Genomic DNA, 22,750 nt, shown 5'->3' on the forward strand with positions numbered 1-22,750 from the left:
CTGTCATTTCTCAACCAAGGTCTGTAATAAGAACACTAAAAAATTTTAACATACTCAATGCACGGCCATGTTGAATCCCATGATAGTTAATTTTTCTTGACAGACTTGATCCTGGTAATGAACAGGTACTTGTCAGAATTGCCACAGTTGTTTTGGGTTCTCTGTCAGTTTCAGCAGCTGGGGGTCAAAGGTCGCTGGGGGAGTGTATTCAGCGGAGACCGCGAGACAGACGGCTGTCATGTCCTTTTCCCGCAGATTCAAAATGGTGAACAGAAAGCCTACGTCTTGAAAAACAAGCAGCTGACAGGGCCAACAAAGGGGGTCATCTATCTTGAAATAGATGTGATTTTTAATGCTGTAAGTCTTAACTTTGGCTTTTTTGTACTGCTAAAGAGTTCAGTTTCATGAAAGCTTTTGTTCCTGATTTGTAGAGAATTTCTGTCATTCCTCATTTTCTCTAAACCTTGCTGTGTCCTGGAGAGTACGCTTCTGGCACTGCCTGGCACACCCACACTTTCTGTTAGAGTGGGGCTGCTGCTGCTGCTGCTGCTGCTGCTGCTGCTGCTGCTGCCTTGTGTTCGGCTGCTGCCTGCCTGCCTGCCTGAGAGAGGGACGCCCATGCATATGCAACTGTACGCATTTATATTTTATGAGCACAGCAGCCAGGACTTTTGAAACTTGAGAAATTGTTGCAAATTGAATTGCGTGCAAAACTTGTAAACAGTGTTGATATATATGAACCCATAACAGACACATGTGTTGATGTACAGGTGAAAGCCAGCTTACGAACATTAGTACCCAAAGAACAGAAATACATTGAAGAGGAAAACAGACTCTCGAAACAGGTAAAAAAGCAAAGAAAGTCCTCTGGGAAGAACTGATTGTATCTGTAAAACATCTAAGTTGATTCAAATAAACCTAGGAGGTCTGGAGGGGGCGGAGTGGGGGGCAAGTCCGTGGAAATTTTGATCGCCTACGTATTGAAAATGGCTTTTCTTCTTCTTTCTTTCTTTCTTTCCCTGTCTTCCTTTCTTTAAAAAAAAAAAAAATCAAGCAAGGGCAAAACCAAACGGATACATGAAATAGGTAGTGAGAAAGGAGAAAGGACACTGTAGGGCCAGCATTTGATGGACGTGTGCTTATACACTAGCCAGAGAACGGTCATTTGGAACATAAACTACAATTTGATTGTCATGGAGTGTGTCAGTGAACCTGCCAAGGCCCAAGGTTCAAATACGTGCAGACCACCCACAGGTACGATGCAGGTGCGCGGAGTGAATAAAGCCCTTCCTTCTAAGCCTGGGAGGGGCCAGCTTTTAATTAGATTTTAACAACAGCCGGTTAGAAGTGAAGCTTCACTGACATTTTCTCCTAAAAGAAAAATCAGGAACTCTGTTTTTTCTCTTTTGAAGCTGTTATAAATTAAGGTTGGTATTTATCAATAGCAACTTTAAATTTACCTTAATATAAAGGTGAGAAATAGTGATGCCTACCCTTTTAAAAAAGCTTAATAAAGCTTACAAAACAAAATTAAAATATCTTTATTATGGCTTTAAAGTTACTGATCTTACTTTTACTGTGAAATATTTGATAATTTTCTGTGCCATGAGAAACGTTAAAATATTTTTACTTTTAATCTAATAAATTCACCCCAAAACAATGAGAATTTTGGTGTTAAACAACGTGTCTTACAAATGAAATACCTATCACAATAGAAAACCCATATTATATTTCTCTATAGTTATAAATAAAAATTGTTTTTTAAGAAAAGAGCTAGGAACCAAGAAGGAAAACACACAGGAAGACTCTCTGCCTGAACAAATTTTCAGTTTTAGAAATGTGTTATAACTGCCTTGCACATACATGCATATATTTTTACACTTACATATTTTTGCCATTTGAACTCAGTTAATTTTACATGGCTGTTTCTTTAAAATACCAAATTGATACTGAAATTAGTATAGAATAGCAACATATTAACTTTCAGTCGTATGATTATTTTAATTATCTGTTTCTGTACATAAATTTTAAACCATTATCAAAATCGTAGGCATTCCTTTTACTGTTGAAGTCATGCTGTAGTTTTTTGTTTTAAATTTAAAAAGCATCAGTTGTCATACATACTTTTTCTAATAAGAGATTTTTGCAACATACTTGGTTTCTATAAACGTTTCCTAACTCTAAAATCATAAGAAAATTATGAAAAATGTAGGGTGGAGCTAATGTGTAGGGAGGTGCGATTCTAAGGCAGGAGGAATAAACGAAGGCAGCGTTGGAATCACTAAGCAGGCTTTCTCTAAGACTCAAAATCAAAACATCTAAGATAGCCAGTTCACTTTGAAAAAATCTTGGAATTCAAGCATTTAATTGACCTTAAGACAAACAAACAGACAAGAGTTCACAAGTAATAAAGATCCACATTTTGTAAATAGAATTTTTTTCCTTATGAGCAAACACACCAGCTTATATGGAAACATTACTTTAAAATATATGTTTAGCTACAAAATTGTTCATCTCATCGAGTTCTTTCCACTCTTTCCATTAATATCTCCTGTCCCTTAACTAGTGAGACAAGTAGCGCAGCGTGCCTCTATGACTTCTTTCCTTTCCGGATCCATTCTAAGTCACCATGAGCTTAAAGACGATCAACAAAATTTGCTCATTTTCTTTCTTGTAAATTCTAATACTATTTTCATTTTTTTTTTTTTTTTACAGCTGCTTCTTAGGAACTTTATCAGAACGAAGCGCTGTGTCATGGTGCTCGTAAATGCTGCTTACTACGTTAATAGCTGCTTTGATTGGGATTCGCCCCCAAGGAGTCTGGCGGCTTTTGTGGTAATGATCATACTATATTCCTTGTCCATTGTTATCCATCGGATCCAGTAATCTTAGCTCTTAGTCTCCGTGGCTATAGTAACAGTTATGTTGATAGAGACATTTAAAAACTCCTATTTTGAGACTTGACTGGACAGATTTGCTGTGGGCAGGAACCTGATGGATTGTTCAAGGTCTGAATCCAAGAATATATTCCTCAGATTTCCGGAACACAAGACATCTCAGCCAAAGTATAATTTTCTCTGACACTTATAAAGTAAAATTGTGCATATTGTACAATTCTAGATCCCACTAGGAGAGCCAAAAAAAAAAAAAAGTTCTCTGTGTAAAACAGTGACAGTGGTAGCAGCCTTGACCATCCCGTTTTAGTTTTGTTGACTGTGTAAGTATTTTGTTAAAATGGGAACATAACTGACAGTGCTGGTTGGTAAGACTTTATAATATATGACTCAAGCAGAAAGGGATGTGACCTATTTAAGAGATGTCTCTGTGGTTTTTAAAAAGTCACAAGTGAGAAGGTAATCGACCCACATATTCTCCTCACGAGGTTCCTCCTGCACCCTTTTACACTGATTATTTGAGAATTGATGGTAGACCAACTGGCAGTGGCAGAAAACTCTAAAAAAGCACTTCCTCTCAACCAAGCCAGGATCCTCCACGCTCAGGCTATGTCTGCCTGTTCAGTGTTTCACTTAAAGTTTCTGTGACGTCCTCCATTTGAAATTCTTTAGTTTGTGTGTGTTAGGAAATGCACCTTATGCTTCCTTGAAGTTGCCAATTTTGCAAAATATGACACTATTATGACGACTTACAGAAAGGCCTTAATTAGAGTAACAATTGACATTTTAGTATTACTGTTCAAATGAATGCATGCTCTGAGTTCTTAGAGCTCTGTCTTCCTCATTGCCCTCAAATGGGACTTGTATTAGTGTCTGAGCACATGAACAAAGACTACATAAGTCTCTTTGTGTAGTAATTGCTAGAAAGTTAGCAGCCTGCTTGTCATATACACATTGTTGTCTCCTTATAGAAAGTGGCTGCTATCATTATTGTTAAAAAAAAGATATATTATATATATATATATACATATATATATATATATATATATATATATATATATATATATATATCTTCTATACTCTCCTAATGCTTCTCACATAATAGATATATTTGGGGTATTCTGGTTTTTCATTAACATAGAAGCATTATAATATTAAGCAAAATGATAGAGAATTTCTACATATACTTTAAATCATTACTTCTGGCCTCTATGAGGCCTTATAATAGCAATTAAATCCTCCTGAAAATGTCTGCTGTCACTTTTGATGGACTGTCTTTAACTTCACTCACCTCAGCTATTTGTGAAATTTGAAAACACAAAAAAAAGTATGTAATGATATCATTTATTCAGGAATATTCATTGTGGATTATTTGGCATGATAGCATGTTGTGTGAACATGCTATCATGTGTGTGTGTGAGCATCTTCATAAAACTTCTCCCTGTTTCCAAAGGTTATCTGTAAAATTAATTCAAGATGGTAGCCTCTTTTCACAATCTTCTTTTGCTTCTGAGAAAAAGAGAAGGAGTCACTGAAACTCTGAGAAACATAGGTGCCTGCATGTAACCTTCCTTACAATGCTCTCACTGGAAGGGAACAAAGCAGTGCAGAAAATGTCATGTCTACCTTAACCAGTAGCCAACTGTAGAAAATTCAGTCCTAGAAAGCACAAGCTAAAGGCAAGAGGTTTGCCCAGAAAAGACAATGGTGTAATAACGGTGGGGAACAGGGCTGAAGGCAAGGATGAAACAACAAAGCACGTGATAAACTGTGAAGAAACATTATTACCCATTTAATTGGAAAAAAGAAAAAGTAAGTGCATTTGTTGAATGTGATTGGATCAATGAGCAACAAAGCCACCCTTGCTTTGCTTAGACCTGAATTGGGCATCTCCAGGGACAAGATGATCTCCCATCACCTGAAGACCGCCTAGCAGTTAGTGAGCTTCTGGTATAAATGGCCAACTAAGTCCTTTCAACAAGACTGCCAATCTGAAATGTTTTCCTATATGGAGAAAATCCACATAAGAAAGGGTTTGCTATAATAAATCTGGCTACTAAATCATGATAAGAGCATGTTAATACTACCAAAGCAAATTTCCCTTTAATTTCTTCATGAACTCAAAACTCTTTTGTAATCTCTTATCAATAATCTACTTAATCATAGATTGAATCCTGATATAAAAAGATTCATACAAACAAGAATTGATGTATATTAGGTATTCTCTATGTGCCAAGGAGTTGTTGTTCATATGTAAATATGTAAGAATACCCTTGCACTAAGAATTTAATATTTCAACAACCACGTAATGTAGCTTCCATTATTTTCCCAGGATATAGATGAAGAAAATGAAGCACATAAAAATACCTTGCCTTATCCCATACACTACACATTCTTTAATATAGACGCCTTTGAGATGTACACTTTATAATTGCAGTGTAATTCAGGGAAAAAACTTACACCACACAAGATATTCTTTTCTATAGAAGCCTTTGAGATGTATACCTTATAGTAGCAGTTTAATTGAGGGGAGAAACTCTGTGAAAAAAATTTTTGCCATCTTATAGAGAGTAAATGAGGTATTTAAAAAACAGAATGTTTTGAAGTTGCCATTCCATAAGCAGAGCTTTATTAGGACAATCTGTTGATAGGAACTGCTTTCCGCTGGATGACCATAAGCAGTGCCCATTGTTACAGACATGTTGCTCTCATCATGCCCTGTGACAGATCATGTGTCTATTATTACAATATTGCTTCCATTTGGTCCATTTGCCCTGGCTGCAGCTGCCCCAAGGAGGACATGTACCAGTAAGATTTTTTAATGTTTAAATGATTTTTTTCCTCTTCCATTTTGGCTTTCTCTTCTAACTCAATTCTCCAAAAAAGTAAATGCAGAACTGTGTGGTCAAAATGGAAGGAAAAAATCATATTTTGCATCTCTGTGTCAAAGAATGAGCAAATGAAGACAGCAGCTACAGCCCTCTAGCACTACCCACCTGTGTGGCAGGGGTTGCAGGCAACAGAGATGAAATCAGTGGGGAAGGAAATGGCAAAAGTAAAGCAGACAGGTTTCTGGGAAGAGCCTTTCTCCTGAGTGCTATGAGTTAGGGTTTTACTTTTTTTATGAGTATTATGTCTCTAAGCGAGCTCTGTTGCATATGGTGTGGAAGGCACTGCTTCTCCTTAGGAATCAGCTACTCCAGACTTAGAGTATCTCACAAATTGAACTAATTTTCTTCAGGCTCTTGATGAGACATTTGTGCTCTTGTGGAACGCAGTGAGGGCAAAGTGGGAAAAGGAGAGAGAGAGAGAGAGAGAGAGAGAGAGAGAGAGAGAGAGAGAGAGAGAGACAGAGAGAGAGAGAGAGACAGAGAGAGAGAGAGAGAGAGAGAGAGAGAGAGAGAGAGAGAGAGAGAGAAGAGAGGGAAAAGGAGAGAGGCAGGGGAAGGAGGAAGGACATATTCTTTCTTTTCACTACTGTCATTTCTCACTATAATGAGCACAAAAATAATTGGAAAACTGAGCTATCAGTAAAAGGACACACTTCAATGTGCATCAGAGAATTATTTTACAGGACAAACTTTAATCTTTAAATGTGATTGGAGATAATTTGTGGTACCATCTGTCCATTTGGAATTGTTTTAGCCTTTTCTGTCGTTGTACAGTAAGTGCTGCTGTGTTTAACATTAACATTTGATATTTTACACATTTAATTTCTGTTCTGCTGTGTGGTCCTTGGGGAATGAAACCCTGGTGCTACATGAGAGAGACAAAGTATTGATCAGTTAACATTTCAGCTACATTTATGTATGTCGCAAAATTAATGAAAATGCCAGACAAAAAATGTCAGAGTGCACAAAAAGGTAGAATTTAAATTTGATACTTGAATGAAAAGTCTTAAGATGTGCATTATCAAAAATGTCCTCTTGCCTTTCCAGTACAATTTCACACAGAATAACTAACAGGAAACGTATTTTACTTAGAGGAACAATGAACATGAATTATGGCAAGACATCAGCTCCTCATAACACTTTGTATTGCAAAATGGCATGTTTGAATGTGTAGCTGTTATCCGTAAAATACATTTGTTTCTGTTCATATTTGAGGAGCTGTTGGCTTCCACCCTCTATTCTGACCACCCAGGCAGGCTTTCTAGTAAGATTCTGGCCCCAGTCTCTCTCTCTCTCTCTCTCTCTCTCTCTCTCTCTCTCTCTCTCTCTCTCTCTCTCTCTCTCTCTCTCTCTCTCTCCCTCCCTCCCTCCCCCTCCATCCCTCCCTTCCTCCCTCCCCCCCCTCTCTTTCTCTCTCTCTCTGTGTGTGTGTGTGTGTGTGTGTGTGTGTGTGTGTGTGTGTGTGTGTGTGTGTTTCTCTCTCTCCTTCCCCGCCTTGGTTTGTGTGTGTGTGTAAATAAAATTCTATCTATAGTAATTCATTGAAGACACTGCTTCATTATCCATCCCTTTCTGGGCATTTCTCAATGCCTACTTTCCTTTGTTTCTGGGCAGTTTGTGTCCCATCTTCACTCAAGCCACACATTTGTAAAGCATCACTGTAGGACCACAGGTCACCCCAGAAAAGCTGGGGCATTGTGCAGGTAAAGAGAGGGAAGAGGGATGGTACAGGCGTAGCATGGTGTTCAGTAGGTGTGTATAGGCATGTATTAAAAATCTAAAGTGAAAAATGAAGAAATCACAGGAAAAGGAGGAAGGCCTGCCCTTGAAGAGGTGACAGGAAAGAAGAGCAATGTCCCGAAGGCAAGAGGCATCGACATGCTGTGCTATGTGTTTTCTGTATAGAAATTCTGCTGCTATTAAACAACTGAAGGATTTTTCTTTCTAACAATCATCACAAGCTATAAAGGCATTGGAAGTGGCCCTCATGACTGGGGATTCAAAAGGCCATATTACTGAAGGAGAAATACCAAGGTGAAAATACAGGCATCTCTGTGTAGCTCGAAGGCCAAGTCTTGGCATACGTAGAAGATGCAGGATCATTCTGCTAGATCTAGTAGAAAGCACTTCACATTTACAGCAGAAATTTCCATTTGGGGAATTTAACATCAGAAATACCATACCAACAAAATTATGGCAATTTTCAAATTATTTTTATAAGAACATTTTTTTGTTGCTACAGTTATTTTCTTAGAGGTAGCAAAAAAAAAAAAAAAAAGGAGGAGATGTTCTAGGCACAGATTTTGTAACTTTCTCCACAGCAATAAAAACCAAAAAGCCCTGAAAATCAAATAAATAAGCATCAGTGAAACATGATGTATTAATGGCAGTGTTGTCTATGTGCACATGAATTTTTCTTAAATTATAGACAGCATTTCACCCACCATTCATAACATGTAATTTAGAAAACAATATGTACAATGTATATAAATTTTAAGTTATCTTAAGCATTTTCACTAATGTGTGAAGAAAAATACTTGTCCAGAATTTCATTGATTTAGGAAATTGTACACCCCTAGCGTTACTTAAAATTCCTTTTACGCAATCAAAAAATGTCAACAATAAGAAAATTTCTAACAGGCTGAAAGAAAAATTCATATGGAAAATTGATATTCAAAACCACACCTCCCCAAACTTATCTCTCTTCCTGCCAATAATTCTTCCTTGAGTATACAAAAAGTTATTAGTTTTCTTTCACATTGTGTATAATTCCTTATAATTGCAAGAACATCCCCAAAAAAGCCATCATTTCGAATATCTAGAGTTTCAGAATTGAACATTAGCTAAAGTCAACCCCAAGACTATTTTTTTTAATTTAATTTTGTTTATTCTATTTTTTTCGGCACCAAGCCTTAACAAGCATAGGAAACCAAGCAATAAGGAGCAGGGCTCTTCCTCCAATCCTGTGTGAGGGAGATGCTACAGGTCAGTGTGCAGGCCTCCACATGCACACTGTCCCTGTGTTGTGTAGTGTTATATATTATTAGCAACGCGGCACTTACACGCATGCATGCTTCCTTCCTGAATGATGCTGGTGCCCTATACGTTTGCTTTAATAGATGTCCACAACAGGACTTCCCTGTCTTTGAGGGAGCTAGTCATACCAACCCTGGATCTGTTATGCTTTGGAAAGCATATTCCGCCTACATGTTATTTTATGTCGACAATAGGAAGACTTTCTCCCGGAGGCAGATGATGCTCTGCGTTCTCTGATCTCAGTTCCACCTCCTTTTTCCTCTAATGTGAATAGTGCCATGCCATCATCTAGGAAAACTTTATTTTGAGGGTAGGAATAGTAAGCCCATTTCACTTTTGCCGGGGTATGTGTTGCTACTCTGCACCATCTGTAAGCTTTAACTGTGAGCATTCCCAGCATATGCAGGGTGCTACACTAAGTCCGAGAGTTCATCTTCTCGTGCATGCGCTTTAGAGTTAGGGTGGTCGAGATCATGCACCAAAGCTCATGATCTCAGTACACTTATTCATTTTCTTGTTTTGTGTTGTAGCATTTTATCCTGTATTAGTTATGAGACCCTTTAAAACCACTTAGCTCACAACTGAGCTACCAATCAAAAAATATTTGAGATGAATAAGAAATGTCTGTTTGTCTCCAGATTCTTAAATTAACGTTCTTTTCCTCTAAGAATTTCTGCATGCCTTCAAACTTAAATTTAAATTAAGGGACACACTTGTTGATGAAAGCAGCAATTCATTTGCGTTGCAATCCATTATTATTTAAAGCATTTTCCAAAGAAAAGCTTTTTTGTTGTTGTTGGTTTTTTTGTTTATTTGTTTGTTTGTTTTTTGAGACAGGGTTTCTCTGTGAAGCCTTGGCTGTCCTAGACTCACTTTGTAGAGCAGCCCGGTCTCGAATTCACAGCGATCCACCCGCCTCTGCCTCCCGAGTGCTGGGATTAAAGACGTGCGCCACCACGCCCGGCAGAAAAGCATTTTTTAATGAGCTAATTATATGGTTTATTCTAGTTGATAAAGCAACAGTAATACCTCTTACTGGTAAATTTTAACAGAGCAAGTCATTAAATGCACTTTAGTCAGGCGTTTAACTCCTTGTGGCTTCACACACTTTTCCATCAAGCAAACATTAGCAAACTGAGTGAAGTCCAATGCTGCCTCCTACTTTTCTCCTCTGCCTGGCTGTGAGGTCTACCTAAGAACTGTGAGCGCATCACTTACTAAGTGAGAGCCTAACACAAGATGCCGCTGATGAACTCCTTCCTGTATTTGATGTCCCTGCTTTTTACCATCAAGTAAGCACATTTGAACATAATAGTAAGCTCTGGGCAGCCTTTGCCATAGAGAGAGCTGTGAGCGGAGACTGCACTGTATCAACAGCTTTTGTTGTGATGATAGAGGTTCAACACTCAGCAAGTGGTAACATTTCAGAGATCACCAAGGGAGTAAAGGTGTTCCCAGCAGCCAGCAGCATCTCTGAGAGAAACACAGAGGAAGTCAGAGAATAGTGAAGCAGGTAACACAGGAAGCTGCCTGAGTTAGAAATAGGTATTTGGATAAAAATGAAAGTCAGTTTATATTCTAAGGGAGGAAATAAAAGAAAATAAGATGGCAAACCTTGGTTTATTTGGTCCTGGGCTTTTTACTTTTTTTATTAATTTATTCATATTACATCTCAGTTGTTAGTCCATCCCTTGTATCCTCCCATTCCTCCCTTCCTCCCACTTCCCCCCTACTCCCCTCCCCTATGTATGAGCATATACAGGGGGCTTTTTACTTTTTACACATCATCTTAAAGAGGTTTAATAAGAGAAATTAAAGGCAAGGAACAATTTGTCAGAGAGTACTGACTTTCAGGAATAATTTTAATATCTAAGATTTTTTCCCCCAGCCCCACCAAGCACAAAGGTGTGCCATCATCGAAAACAGTGTCCCCTGGCCATGCTCCAAAAAGGGCTTAGTGTACAGTTAACTGGGGTCAGGTTTTGGTGACAGTAATGGAGCCTATAGCTTGTGTGTGATGCAGTCCAGCCTGGAGAAGGCATTTGTGACATCTGTACAAAATTGTTGGCTACGTTACAAGTTCATTCCACAGAGAGATTTGTTTTGTTTTGAAAAAATATGTTCTTGCCCCTAGACACATCCACATGAGGATTTTTTTCTACATCCCAACCTCAGTTGTGCTTCAGTGAGTTCTATTAACACTTAGAAGTACATGAACGTTATTCTGTATTTGATGATGAGGGCGGCATAGGTTTTATCCACATGTGGCATTGTATTAATTAGTGATAGCTAGTCTTTATAGTTCATTGAGTGTAAGTTGCATGTGTTTTTGCGTTTGCACATACAAGTACATTGGCTAGACTGCATTCTAGGTTCCACCTGTGTCTAGCCACCTAAGCACTGGAGTTATACATGTTTTCTGCATCCACATCTCTATATGAACCCAGGTCCTCAAGCCTCTGCAAGAAGTTTACTTACTGACTCCTCTGCATCCTACATGATTTTAAAATCACAGTTCATTAATTTCTCCACTGGAAAGGTGGAAGGGAGTAGAAATGGACAGTGTTCCCTGGCCTGTTCTGCCATGGCAAGTTACATGTTCACTATTAGGATAAAAGTTCTTTCCATAATATACGTATATTTGATTTTTTTTTTAATCTCATGTCACTAAACAAAAATTATACTGTATTTTCTAGAGCCAGTGTTCTATCTACCTCCTGTGAGTGTTTAAAGCAGGAATATTTCATCCTGTTGTGCTATAAAATGTCAAATTTAACAGTTTCTCTTAGTCAGTAGGAGAGAGTCTTTTATTTTGTTGTGTTTTGTTTTTTAAAGACAGGGTTTCCTCTATGTAGCCTTAGCTGTTCCACATTCCTTTTGTAGACTAGGCTAGCCTAGAAATGACAGAGATCTCCCTGCCTCTGCCTCTCAGAGTGCTGGGATCACAAGAGTGTGCCGCCACGCCCAGCAGGAGAGAGCTTTTGAATATAGGTTGCCAGGAATAAATGTAACGTACTAATTATCCACAGATTAGTACAGCACAATTTTATCAGAGAATGATTTATTTTGAAGTTACACCAGCAAAGTAATAGCTGATTCTCAGAGAAAACTGTTCAAGTCAGATGGTTTACATTTTCTAGGGAGGCAGTGATATTGAAAGTGTTCAGTCAGTATGTGACTTGCTTAAAGCTTTTTTTCTTCCTTTATTAATTTATTCTTGTTACATCTCACTGGTTATCCCATCCCTTGTATCCTCCCATTCTTCCCTCCCTCCCATTTTCCCCTTATTCCCCTCCCCTATGACTGTTCCTGAGGGGGATTACCTCCCCCTGTACATGCTCATAAGTCTCTTCTTGGTAACCTGCTATCCTTCCTCTGAGTGCCACCAGGTCTCCCCCTCCAGGGGACATGGTCAAAGGTGAGGCACCAGAGTACTATGGACTACTACTCAGCTATTAAAAACAAGGAATTCCCGAAATTTGTGGATAAATGGATTGAGCTAGAAATGATCATAATGAGTGAGTTAACCCAGAAGCAGATAGAGTCAAATGGTATATACTCACTTATATCTGCATATTAGCCCAAGGGGCATGTCCCACGAAAGCCTTCACTTACCGGGAAACTGAGACGGAGGGGAGGACATCCTATTGGGACTCTAGATGAGAGAAGCATGGGAGAATGGCAAAGTAGAAGGATCCAGAGGGTCCTAGAAACCTATAAGTGGAACATTATGATAGGCAGATTTGGGCCCAGCGGTCCCGCTCAAACTAAGGCACCAGCCAAGGACAATACAGGCGGTAAACCTTAAGCCCCTACCCAGATCTAGCCAATGGACAGAACACTCTCCACAGTAGAGTGGAGAGTGGGATATGACTTTCTCACGTACTCTGGTGCTTAAAGCTTTTGAATAGCGATGGTTCTTCCATTACAAAAGCCCACCTGTACCTCTCCCCCCACCCCCCGCAGGCTTACATTTAGAGTATTTTTATTTCAACAGGGTTTGTACTATCTCCCTGATCTTTCAAACACACAATTCATAAGCCTCCTGGCAGTTTCTTCCCTAAGCCCCCAGTCTTAGCTGGCATGTAGCGAAATGCAATGCTTTTAACGTAGGCTCCCTAATTCCAAACACAAAGGTTTGTGCCGTGAGACAGGTCCACGGCCCTTGGAGCATGTTTCTTCATCATGGCAATGCCATGGACAATGACGCGCCACCACGCAAGCTCACAGATCACTTCAAAGAATAGAAGCGCCACGTGGAGAAAGTAGGGCAGAAGATGCCAGGGACCCATCCACTCCAACCTCATCCTACGAATAGTATAGTATGCCTCTTCATGACAGCGGCAAGGGGCTTCAAAAAGTAAAGAGCACATGGGCACTCAACAATGTAGTGAAACCATTGAATGCTACACACGGAAGGGGGCTTAAAGATGATTTTACAGTGCAGAAGCTGAAAGTGCAAAGAGGCAAATGACCCCCTAAATCAGCAATGCTCAATCTCCCCCGATTGCTAGTAATGATAATTTCAAAGGCAACAGCAATAAAAAGATAAAATGGTGAAGTTTACAAGTTAAATTGTCCTTGATTAAGGAAAAAAAAACAGGTGTTTGGCATTGTCCTCTGGAAGTCTTGGGGTATAAAATTGGACTCCAGACTCTTGGCATTTGCTGTTAAGGAATGCGTTGATGGGAGGAAATTCCCTACGTGATGTGGTAAATGAGCGCTCAGTGTAACTTATGTGTGCACTCCATGCTTTGGTGAACTTTTTAATTAACTGAGCTTGCATCACACTGGAACTCTCCAAACTGCTGTGTAGGGGAGTAAATACAGTAACATCAAACCCTGAGAGTTCACCTTGTGTTTCAGGTACACCAGAGACAAGAAGTATTTATGTTGTCTATTAGTTTAAAAAAATGCTAAGATCAATTTCCCATGTTTGAAGTATAAATCCTCAATTGAGTACTTAGCTCAAAGTACCTATATTGACAAATATCAACGTAATGGTGGTTAATAAACCTTTCCATGGCCTGACTTTCCATTAGACTAAGTAAATGCTAGGAAAGAGCTATATATATTTTAATCTCTTGAAATAATTGGCTGTTCTGGGGACATCACTCAGAGGTATGTGTTTGCCCAGCATGTACAAGGTCCTGATACTGAATAACCAATGACAAAAATGCATGGTTTTTGTGTTACTGTCTTCTGAAATGTCCTTCAAATTATATAGCTCCAATTTTTTTCAGCATAAAATTAAGCAGCATAATGTAATATCATAGTCCTTATGAATTAGTGGCAGAACCAAACTAAACTCTGAGTTACAGTTTCAAGATCTATTTGAAATGGTGCGGTGCTTTATGATGTAGACTATGTGAAATAGTGTTTGTCACAAACGTGGCGCACCAGGTTATTGGAGTTACTGAACTGCACACAGCTCAATTAAACTGTCTCTCTGAACTGCTTTGAAGTTCTTAAGTAGAGGTACCCATGGATAAGTTAGGCTCAAATAGCATTCATGGGTACAAGACTGGTTTTTGTTTCTGTGGCCTATAGTATTACAAAATTTGTATCCGTATGGAAAGGTAATTAATAACGTTATATGGGAAAGTTTTCCTCACTGGATGGTAAAGTAGGGATAATTCATAAGAAACAGCTTTTCACCCTGTTTGTCCTAAGGCTTGGCTTTTCCTACAAAAATGTATCAGTGACACACTTAAGAACACTTGAGTTTTATTTCTAATTGATAAGAACGGCCAACCTAAATTTGAGCAATGAAAAAAAAATAAGATATATTGTAAACTGAAAAATTACATTTGTCAGTTTTTAAATCCATTATTTGAGATGGCATCAAGGAACCAACCCAGTCTGTTCTGATCGCCGTGTGTTTCAGTCGCCATTAAAAGAGCTTCCCATTTTCAGGCACACACACAAATAAAGCTTTGCAGAATGACTGTCTCGTGTGATTTTAGTGACAAACTTGAAGTTAAAGCTGTAATAGCATAAGATGGAGGCCCAGAATGGAATCAGGTGAACCCGAGCTTGAATGCAGCGCAGCTGGCATCCTAAGGTAAATGGGGGGGGGGGTGCCCTGCCCTCTTCTCTACTGTGAGAAGCACGTGAAAGATTCACACTCATTATTTGTGCTACCCAATGAGATCAGGGTGGGAACATCTTTCTCTGTCTTGACTATCAAAAGGGGAGCATCCCAGTGTTTCCTTTCTCTTTCTCTGATTTCTCTACATTTCATTAGAGAGCAGAGATGTTAACTGGGGACAGGCAGTTGAGGAGTACTAAATGTAAAAGGTTAAGGAGTTCAGGTGGAGGGCAGGGACATTTCACTCTCAGTCACTCTCCCCTGTCCTTTCCCTTTCCCCTTCCTCTTTCCTTTCTCTCTCCCTTCATATCTGTCCCTCTCCCACCCTCCAGCAATCTCTCTGTTTCCATCTCTCACTCCCTCTCCTCCATCACTTCCTTTCTTTTCTCTTTCCTCTCTCTTACATGTTTTTTTCGTCTTCTTTTGGACTTTTATCATCTCTTGTATTTGCCAAGGTGGAGGAGGGGAAGCCCTGGGAGGGAGAAGAGAAAACAGTTTCTTCCGTGGAAGCAAAATCTCCACACCTGAGTGTTATCTCAGGTTGTTGCCCTCCTGCTTGTTGGATCTGTTGCCTTGGTTACCCTTTCACACAGCTTTCCTAAGTCTGGACCAGTTCATGCATCCAGGCCAAGCACATGTCCAGCCTTGAACCAAAAAAGAGGTAAAGTGAGCAAGGAGCCAATTTCTGATACCTCTTATCTACAAATACATTTTTAAAATCTGTCAAGAAACAGTCTCTGTTTACAACTAAATTTGCTAAGAGATCTTTTATAATGTTTTAAGATTACAAACTCTCTTAATCTAAATTATGCTAAGTAGAAATTGTGGATGAACTTGCATGGGTCTGATGGTCTTACAACATAGGCACGCTGTTTTGAGTTTTGTTTTCATTATAGGGGCTCGGGTGTTCCCTTTAACATGATTGAAGAATCTTAAAGTAGGCGTTTTTAATATTTGCTGCCTTTTTAATTACTACTTGTTTAGTGCAGCACTGTTAGCACAGGGATTATGAGTTAATAAAAATGTCATAGTATTAGTGTATAAAACACTATATAATTTTCCCCAGGTAATGATTAATGGCATAAGGCTATATTAACAATACTCTTAGTGTATTGCTCTTAAATATATTTGATTCTCATGTTTATAAAGTAATTTATACTGAAATTCAGTAAGGAAATACTTGAAGAGTTTAGTTAAACAATGTAATCCAACCATCTTTGATACACAGATGTTTTCCAATGGTTTATATTATGTTGATAGGCCAAATATTCTACCTAAAAATTGATGTTGAAAGTTTTAAACACTATCTCCGTATTTTTCAGAGTGATCTTAATTGAGATTCATATCTCATCACACTGATCATTAACACAGTTGAAAAATAAAATTAATAAGCCATTAAGTTTGTATTGCATAGTAGTTTTTTGTTCACATAGATAAATGGGCTTCTTTTTTCTTTCTTTTTAAATGATGTCTCCCTGGCTTTGTTCCATGGCTACAGCAGGCTGTTAGTATGTATCTCTATACCATCAGAATGAATGAGAGATATCTGTATAAATTATTGATTCACTTGAGCCTACCTCAGTAATTCAGAGCTGAAAACTCTGGCAGCTTATCTGATAAAATGCTATAACCAGCAGACTGAAGTTACCTACCACAGCAACAATCGCCAGGCGGGAGGTCAAATGTCCTTTTACCTTTAGACCTGAACACCTGCAAATTGAGCTGTATCCCATTCAGAATTTTAAGAACAGGTCCATTGTCGCAGGAAGTAGAGTTTGTTTCTTGGAGAAAATTATGCCAGTTCTGGTTCTGAATGAAAGACAAGGCTTTTATTACTCCAGGGATATTAGGGCTGACTGCTTTTTTGAGAAAACAAATTTGCTGTAACTTTATCTGTAATTTAGTCCTGAATGGGTGCAAATAGACAACACATTGTATGGAGCAGAAAGAAGAAAATAGGGGTTTGTTAAGGCTGTGCGGGGCCGTGTAACCATTATATTTCCGAGGGCAGTCTTATCAGAATATTTTGGTTACAGCTTTAGCACCAAACACCTGTTTTGAATTTTAGCTTCTACTAACCCTAGAAAGTGAGGGGAGTGACTAAAATGGTAAATGAAAAACGCCAACCTTTTTTTTATTTTTAATCACTGTACAGAATTTAGAGACTTGGACCTATTCAAAAGCTATAGACAACGGAGCACTCCTCATGAGGTTGAACCCTGGGCACAGCCCTACTTGGAGTGTGTTGGCTGATTCATTTATATAAGAAAAATCAAATTCGTAGCTTTGGACACTTCTCAATTAATAAGATGTGTGCATTATTCACAAGAAACTGGTTTAGGCAAAGGCCAGGGCTAAGAGTAAAATGAATGTTAGGAGTATATGACAAAAAAAAAAAAAAAAAAGGCATACTTCAGCTGCTGTGCCTCCAGGTCACACAATATAAAAACCAGGGTCATATATTACTGGGTGAAACTCATTGCTCACTTGAGGTTACTGACGATCCTTAGTCAGTAAGCTCACCAGCTGTCATGGAAACACCTAATTTTACAAGTTTGCCATTGACCACGGACATCAAGCAAAACTAGGACACCAAACATTTTGAGTGTATACTTGTTCTAAACTCCAGCCTAGTCAATTAGCACCTTTTCTGTTTGTTTTTTTTTAAACTTAGCTAGCAGTTTTTATTATTTCATAGTTACTCAGTTTTTTCGATTCCTCAACCTAACTTTCAGTCCTTTTCTGTGTCCGCATAGGGATATATCAAAGCACGTTCATGAAGCTTGCCTCAAGCAAAGTTCATGACTCCTTCTCCCTAAACAGATTTGGAAAATCCATTGCTTAATTGTCCCCCACGATGTTTTGGCATATGTAAGTGGATATAAGTAGCTCTCCAGCTCACTGTCTTTTCTGACTGGTACATAATGTCTATGTACAGCCGAAGGAAGTGAAATCCTATGAACAGGACCATGTTCTGCCCATGCAATGTGTCTCTAGCGTGCCTACGCCTCTCTGCCCATTGTCTGCATTGTGGTCCCAGCCACCTCTGCTTGTATCTACCACATGTCACTGAAACTTAACTTGTGTTCAGTATCAGCCCCTTGGACTTTGCCTTTGTAACTCTCAAGGCTTCAACAAAATAATCTGATGATCAAATCTGCTGTCTAAGGCTTAGGAATAGGAGCATCCTTAAATAAATAACACATTTATCATTGACCTTGTAGATAATATGCTTCTGATGTTCTTAGACATCTGAGTTATTTTTTTCTTTAATAAAGGTGTAAGAAAGCATGTATAACACGACACTAGAGAACTCTCAGACAATGCCACAGAGGAACGTCCTGGTCCTAGATACTCTCAGGGTTACTCATCTTGGGTGATAATTATACCTCTTCTTTCATTTAGAAAATGGTAACTGTGAAGAAATGATTAACATGAAATAACAGGGAGGTGAATTCACCATAAAGACAAAAAAGCCTCCTCGCGCTGATCTCTGTGTGATGCAAGCTAGGCAAACAGGGCCACCTTAACAGAAGTGGAATAATCCATACCTAGGTGGCCAGCCCTGAGCCTTCTCTGCACAAGGAGGCCCACAGCAGCAAACCTCAGCCATCAAAATAGTACACAAAGAGAAAGGGCGGCACAAAAGCCGTGCTAACCTTCCTGTTACCCTTTTTCCTCTGGAGCGCGGTAGAGTGCGTTCCCTTGCATTGACCTTGCAGACCAACTCTTTGTGATTTGAATTTGTTTGCTGGGTCTGATATAAAAAAATATCAATTATTCCAAGGATGACTGAGTACATATAGTTTTCCCTCGCAAGTTCCCATGTTCACCTTTTTAATATTTTTTTCAAAAAGCAATGTGGTTTAAAAGTTACTTTAAGTTGCCTAATATAAATGATTTTAAAAAATCAAATATTGGATTCACAAACAATAGCTTTTATTGGTTTGTGACAAGTGATCCATCTTTTTAGACTAATGAAGTTTTTGAACCAGATTGTTTTTATAATTGATAATTTGTGAGTCATATGTTTATTATGTGTTCTTTTATAGCTTTGAAAATAGCGAAGGATGCCAAAAATCAGTGTGCTTCTGTAACTGAGTGATCTTTGTGTAGTTGTTTGTTTGTTTGTTTGTTTTGGTTGGTTGGGATTGTTGTTGTTGTTTTGGGGTTTTGTTTTGTTTTGTTTTGTTTTGTTTTTGGCTGGCCTCTTCTGAAAGCATGTTGCTGGTAAGATTTGCAGAGATTATAAGATAAATGTAAAAGTAGCTCTTGCTGCAGAGGAACAATAGCTAAAATAACGATGGTATCATGAGTTTAGTTTTGGAAGTTATTCTTTGTAGTATGAAAGATAAAAACATAACAAAGAACAAAAAAGTAGCAAGTAGAATTCTGTGAACTGAGAAACTAGTGTTGTTGGGCAGTTCTCCCAGACACATTCCATGCCTGCACAACGGCAGCATGGTCGGCTACCTTGCTGGCAACATTACAATATTAACAGGATAATCTTCAGTGATCAGTAATTTTACTTGATTCGATAACCTTAGGGTAAAACCTACCAGTTATAATACAGTTTTTATCATTCAGGCTTACAGCTTGTTGGTAAAGCTCCTAAAAATCTGATAGGCACATTCATGCCGCTGTTGTGGCTTTTCCTTTAGTTATGGGAGAAGTAAGGCTCTGCACACTCATATATATGAGTCAGATAAATAATAAAAGGAACTTAAAATTTTGGTCTGCCTAAGAGAACCATATTTTTAAAACTCTCTAAACTTTTAATTAATAATTCTTTCACGTATCCTGAATATTCTTAGTAATCCGTACTCTCAGCTGTACTGACTGAACACAGTATGAATCAGTTGCAGAGGTAACAATCTAATTTAGAGATCTATTTTAAAAAAGAGAAGTATTTTTAGATGCATTAAATATTCATTTCCTAGAAAACTTGTTATGAATCTGCTTTTGAGAATTATGACTCTGTCCTCGGTTTTATAAAATTTCTCTTGAACAATGTAATTATGGAGACCCATTTCTAATAAAAAGATTAGCTATTTAATTAAAATAAAATTGAGATCATTTAATCATTTCATAATTATATTATAAGTTATGATTATATACAATTAAACGCTGTATATGCAACATTTACACTTTTAGGAAGCCTGGTACGAGGTGGGGTGCTGCGGGTTAACACTTCCCTGCTCCTGCTTCTGTGCGCTCTATCTCATGTTCCCTTCCACGCAACGACTTGAAACCACTCTTCAGTACAAGAAAGGGCTGAACACCATACAGCTGCCTGTACTTGTCTTTCTAGCAAATTTATCTTCCTTACCAATTTTTTATTTGTTTGAGCTCTTACCAAGTGAATTTCGTCTGAGATTATTACTTGTGAATATTTCAAAGATATAGTCTACTTAGCATTGTACCAGTCAAAACAAGATTAAGTGTACTTTCTAAATGCAACTTGTATATGCTCTAAATTGTGTTTAAATTAAGGCTGTGTGGAACTTCCTCAGCGAGCAAGCCAGCCATCGGAGTTTGAGCTCCGTAGATAACAGTAGTAAAGACCCTCTGGCAAGTCTTACTTATGCTGACAATGCTGTTTGGTGTCTCTAACACGACGTAGGAGGATTCACTCCACCTTTCTGATGTTTTCTTGGCCTCATTTATCACACGAGGCATGACATTGAAATATTTTTATTTGCACATATGGAGGGACAGAATGTTGATGTGTTTCCACCATAATTATTCAGTTTTAAAAATAGACTTGAAATTCTTTATAATTGAAGGGAAATACATTTAAATACATTTCTAATAATCTAATATATAGAACTGTACTTTAGAACCATTTTCTGTATTTCACAAAAACATGGCATATCATAGAAATGACTGAGAATACAGGGTTAATTTGATATATTTTCCAGTGAAATAACATATTTTTTATTGCAAAACAGATGACCATCTGAGCCTTATAATCAAAATGTTTGACAGTTTCCTAAAAAAAAAGATGAAGCTTAGAGATAAAAGCTGAATTACACTAAATATTATATATGCAATATTGACATATTTGAGTGAGGTTTTTAAACTCTCGGGGAGCATTTAATATTAACTGCCCTTTCTCCTCACCACCTCATGAGGTTGCCTCAAACCATGGGAATATTGTGACCACTCCGCGGAAAACAAGATTTTTAATATGGATTCTCTGTGGAATCCATGTAACTAATAAATGTAGATTGGGAGTGTTGGAGTGCATTATTGAGAGTGAATATTTTCTCTATCAAAAAAAAAAGCAGTTTACATTTGTCTGAATGAGAAACAATATAAAACCCCAAGATCCCATTGTAGTTTAAATCAGAAACTACCTTGCAGACATCCATGTGTGTTCTGAAATCCTTACGTGCTTCCGAGCTTGCCTTCTGCCAGCAAATAATGTTCACACTGTTGTACTAAATTGTTTACTTTCTCCCCCTCCAAATTGTCATATATGTCATTCTACAGTGTGGCCTGTAGGGAGCAGTCTTGCACCACAAAAAAAAAGCTTTTCAGCGACTCATTTAATTCAGCAGGAAAAACTTGCTTCTTTACAGACCTTTTAAACACAGGCAGAGCTATTTCCATAAATTCCAGACTTCGATGGTGCTCTGTAGTCTTAAAAGTGTGGCCTATAGATTTAGTACGCAATTTTTTTGGCCTTAAAGTTCGGGGCTCTTATCAGGAAGTGATTTTATTTTGCATCGTGACTCCATGTTGGCTGCGAACATAACCTGGGATCTTGGAAATCAGAAAGCCTCTTGCATGGAATGCGATGCGTGGGGTCTAACACGGTCCTTCAGGTTAAAATAACTCTTCCAAGTGAAAGGAGAACACTGTGCTTCGTAGAAAGGACGTGAAGAGTGTTCCTGAAGTCAGGCACCCCTCCCAGACAATGAAGGATGCAGCGCCAGTCTTGCTGCGCTGAGAGGCTGAGATCTGGCCAAGCACTCCCATAAAGAACAGTCTAGAGATCAAAGGACGTTCCTTATCCTCATTCTCGTTATTTTTAGATAGCTACTACAAGGTACAATTACATATGTCATATAAAGCGCATATATTTGTAAGGATATGTAATTAAGTACATCTGTGTAAGAATATCCGTAAGATAAATATGCAACGAAGGTAATCTCCTTCTCTTTGAAGCAGTATTTGGGGATAATTGACAGCAATATATTAGTTCAAGCAGTGCAGAGCTTTATTCCTAATTCATGACTTCAAAACAGTGCAGGATGTTTTTAGAATTGTAGCTTTTGATTTATTTATTCTGATTAATTTCAGATAATCTGTTTTACAGAGAGGGCCGTTTGCCAACACTGGAAATATTTTTGCTCCTTCATTCCTTTTTCCCTGTATTGGCTGAGTGTCCACTACGTTAAGAGTTTCTGTTCTATACTAGGGTTCCAAATTCCTATGATGTGACCACGTAAAGCGGAGATGGAGGTAGTTCCAGAGAACGGAAGTCAGGTTAGCTAGACCAAGCACTTCCGGTGGAAGGAACTGAGTAGTTCCTTAGCCCTCAAACTTGCAATTATCAACTTCCAGAATAGTTTTATTCCATTTTACTACTATTCAAATGTTTATTAAGGAAGTACTAGTAACACTTAACATTTCATGTCTTCCCGAGAAAGGAGATCCTTCTCAAACAAGTATGCCTCACACCCATGAATGTCTAATTCAAAGACTTTTTTTTTTTAAATCAAATTCCAGAAGCATACATATTCATTCCTGTGTATTTTGCTATGAGAGGGACTTGTTGATCTCAGACAGTGAAGCTTGGTTTCCTTTCTCACTGACTGCAGTTTTAAATA

General features: G+C 38.3%; 1 protein-coding gene across 8 annotated transcripts in view; it reads left to right on the forward strand.

Moving 5' to 3' along the window:
• MCTP1 (multiple C2 and transmembrane domain containing 1) overlaps nucleotides 1-22,750 on the forward strand; it is a 566,686-nt gene that overhangs the window by 398,998 nt on the left and 144,938 nt on the right. For all 8 annotated transcript variants that reach the window (XM_084800400.1, XM_084800402.1, XM_084800401.1 and 5 more), the window contains 3 exons: nucleotides 256-357; nucleotides 771-845; nucleotides 2,716-2,835. In XM_084800400.1, coding sequence (XP_084656526.1) covers nucleotides 256-357; nucleotides 771-845; nucleotides 2,716-2,835 — 297 coding nt within the window. The remainder of the gene's footprint in view (nucleotides 1-255; nucleotides 358-770; nucleotides 846-2,715; nucleotides 2,836-22,750) is intronic.

This window comes from Acomys minous, assembly GCF_964271855.1.
Source record: "Acomys minous genome assembly, chromosome: 11".
NCBI lineage: Eukaryota > Metazoa > Chordata > Mammalia > Rodentia > Muridae > Acomys > Acomys minous.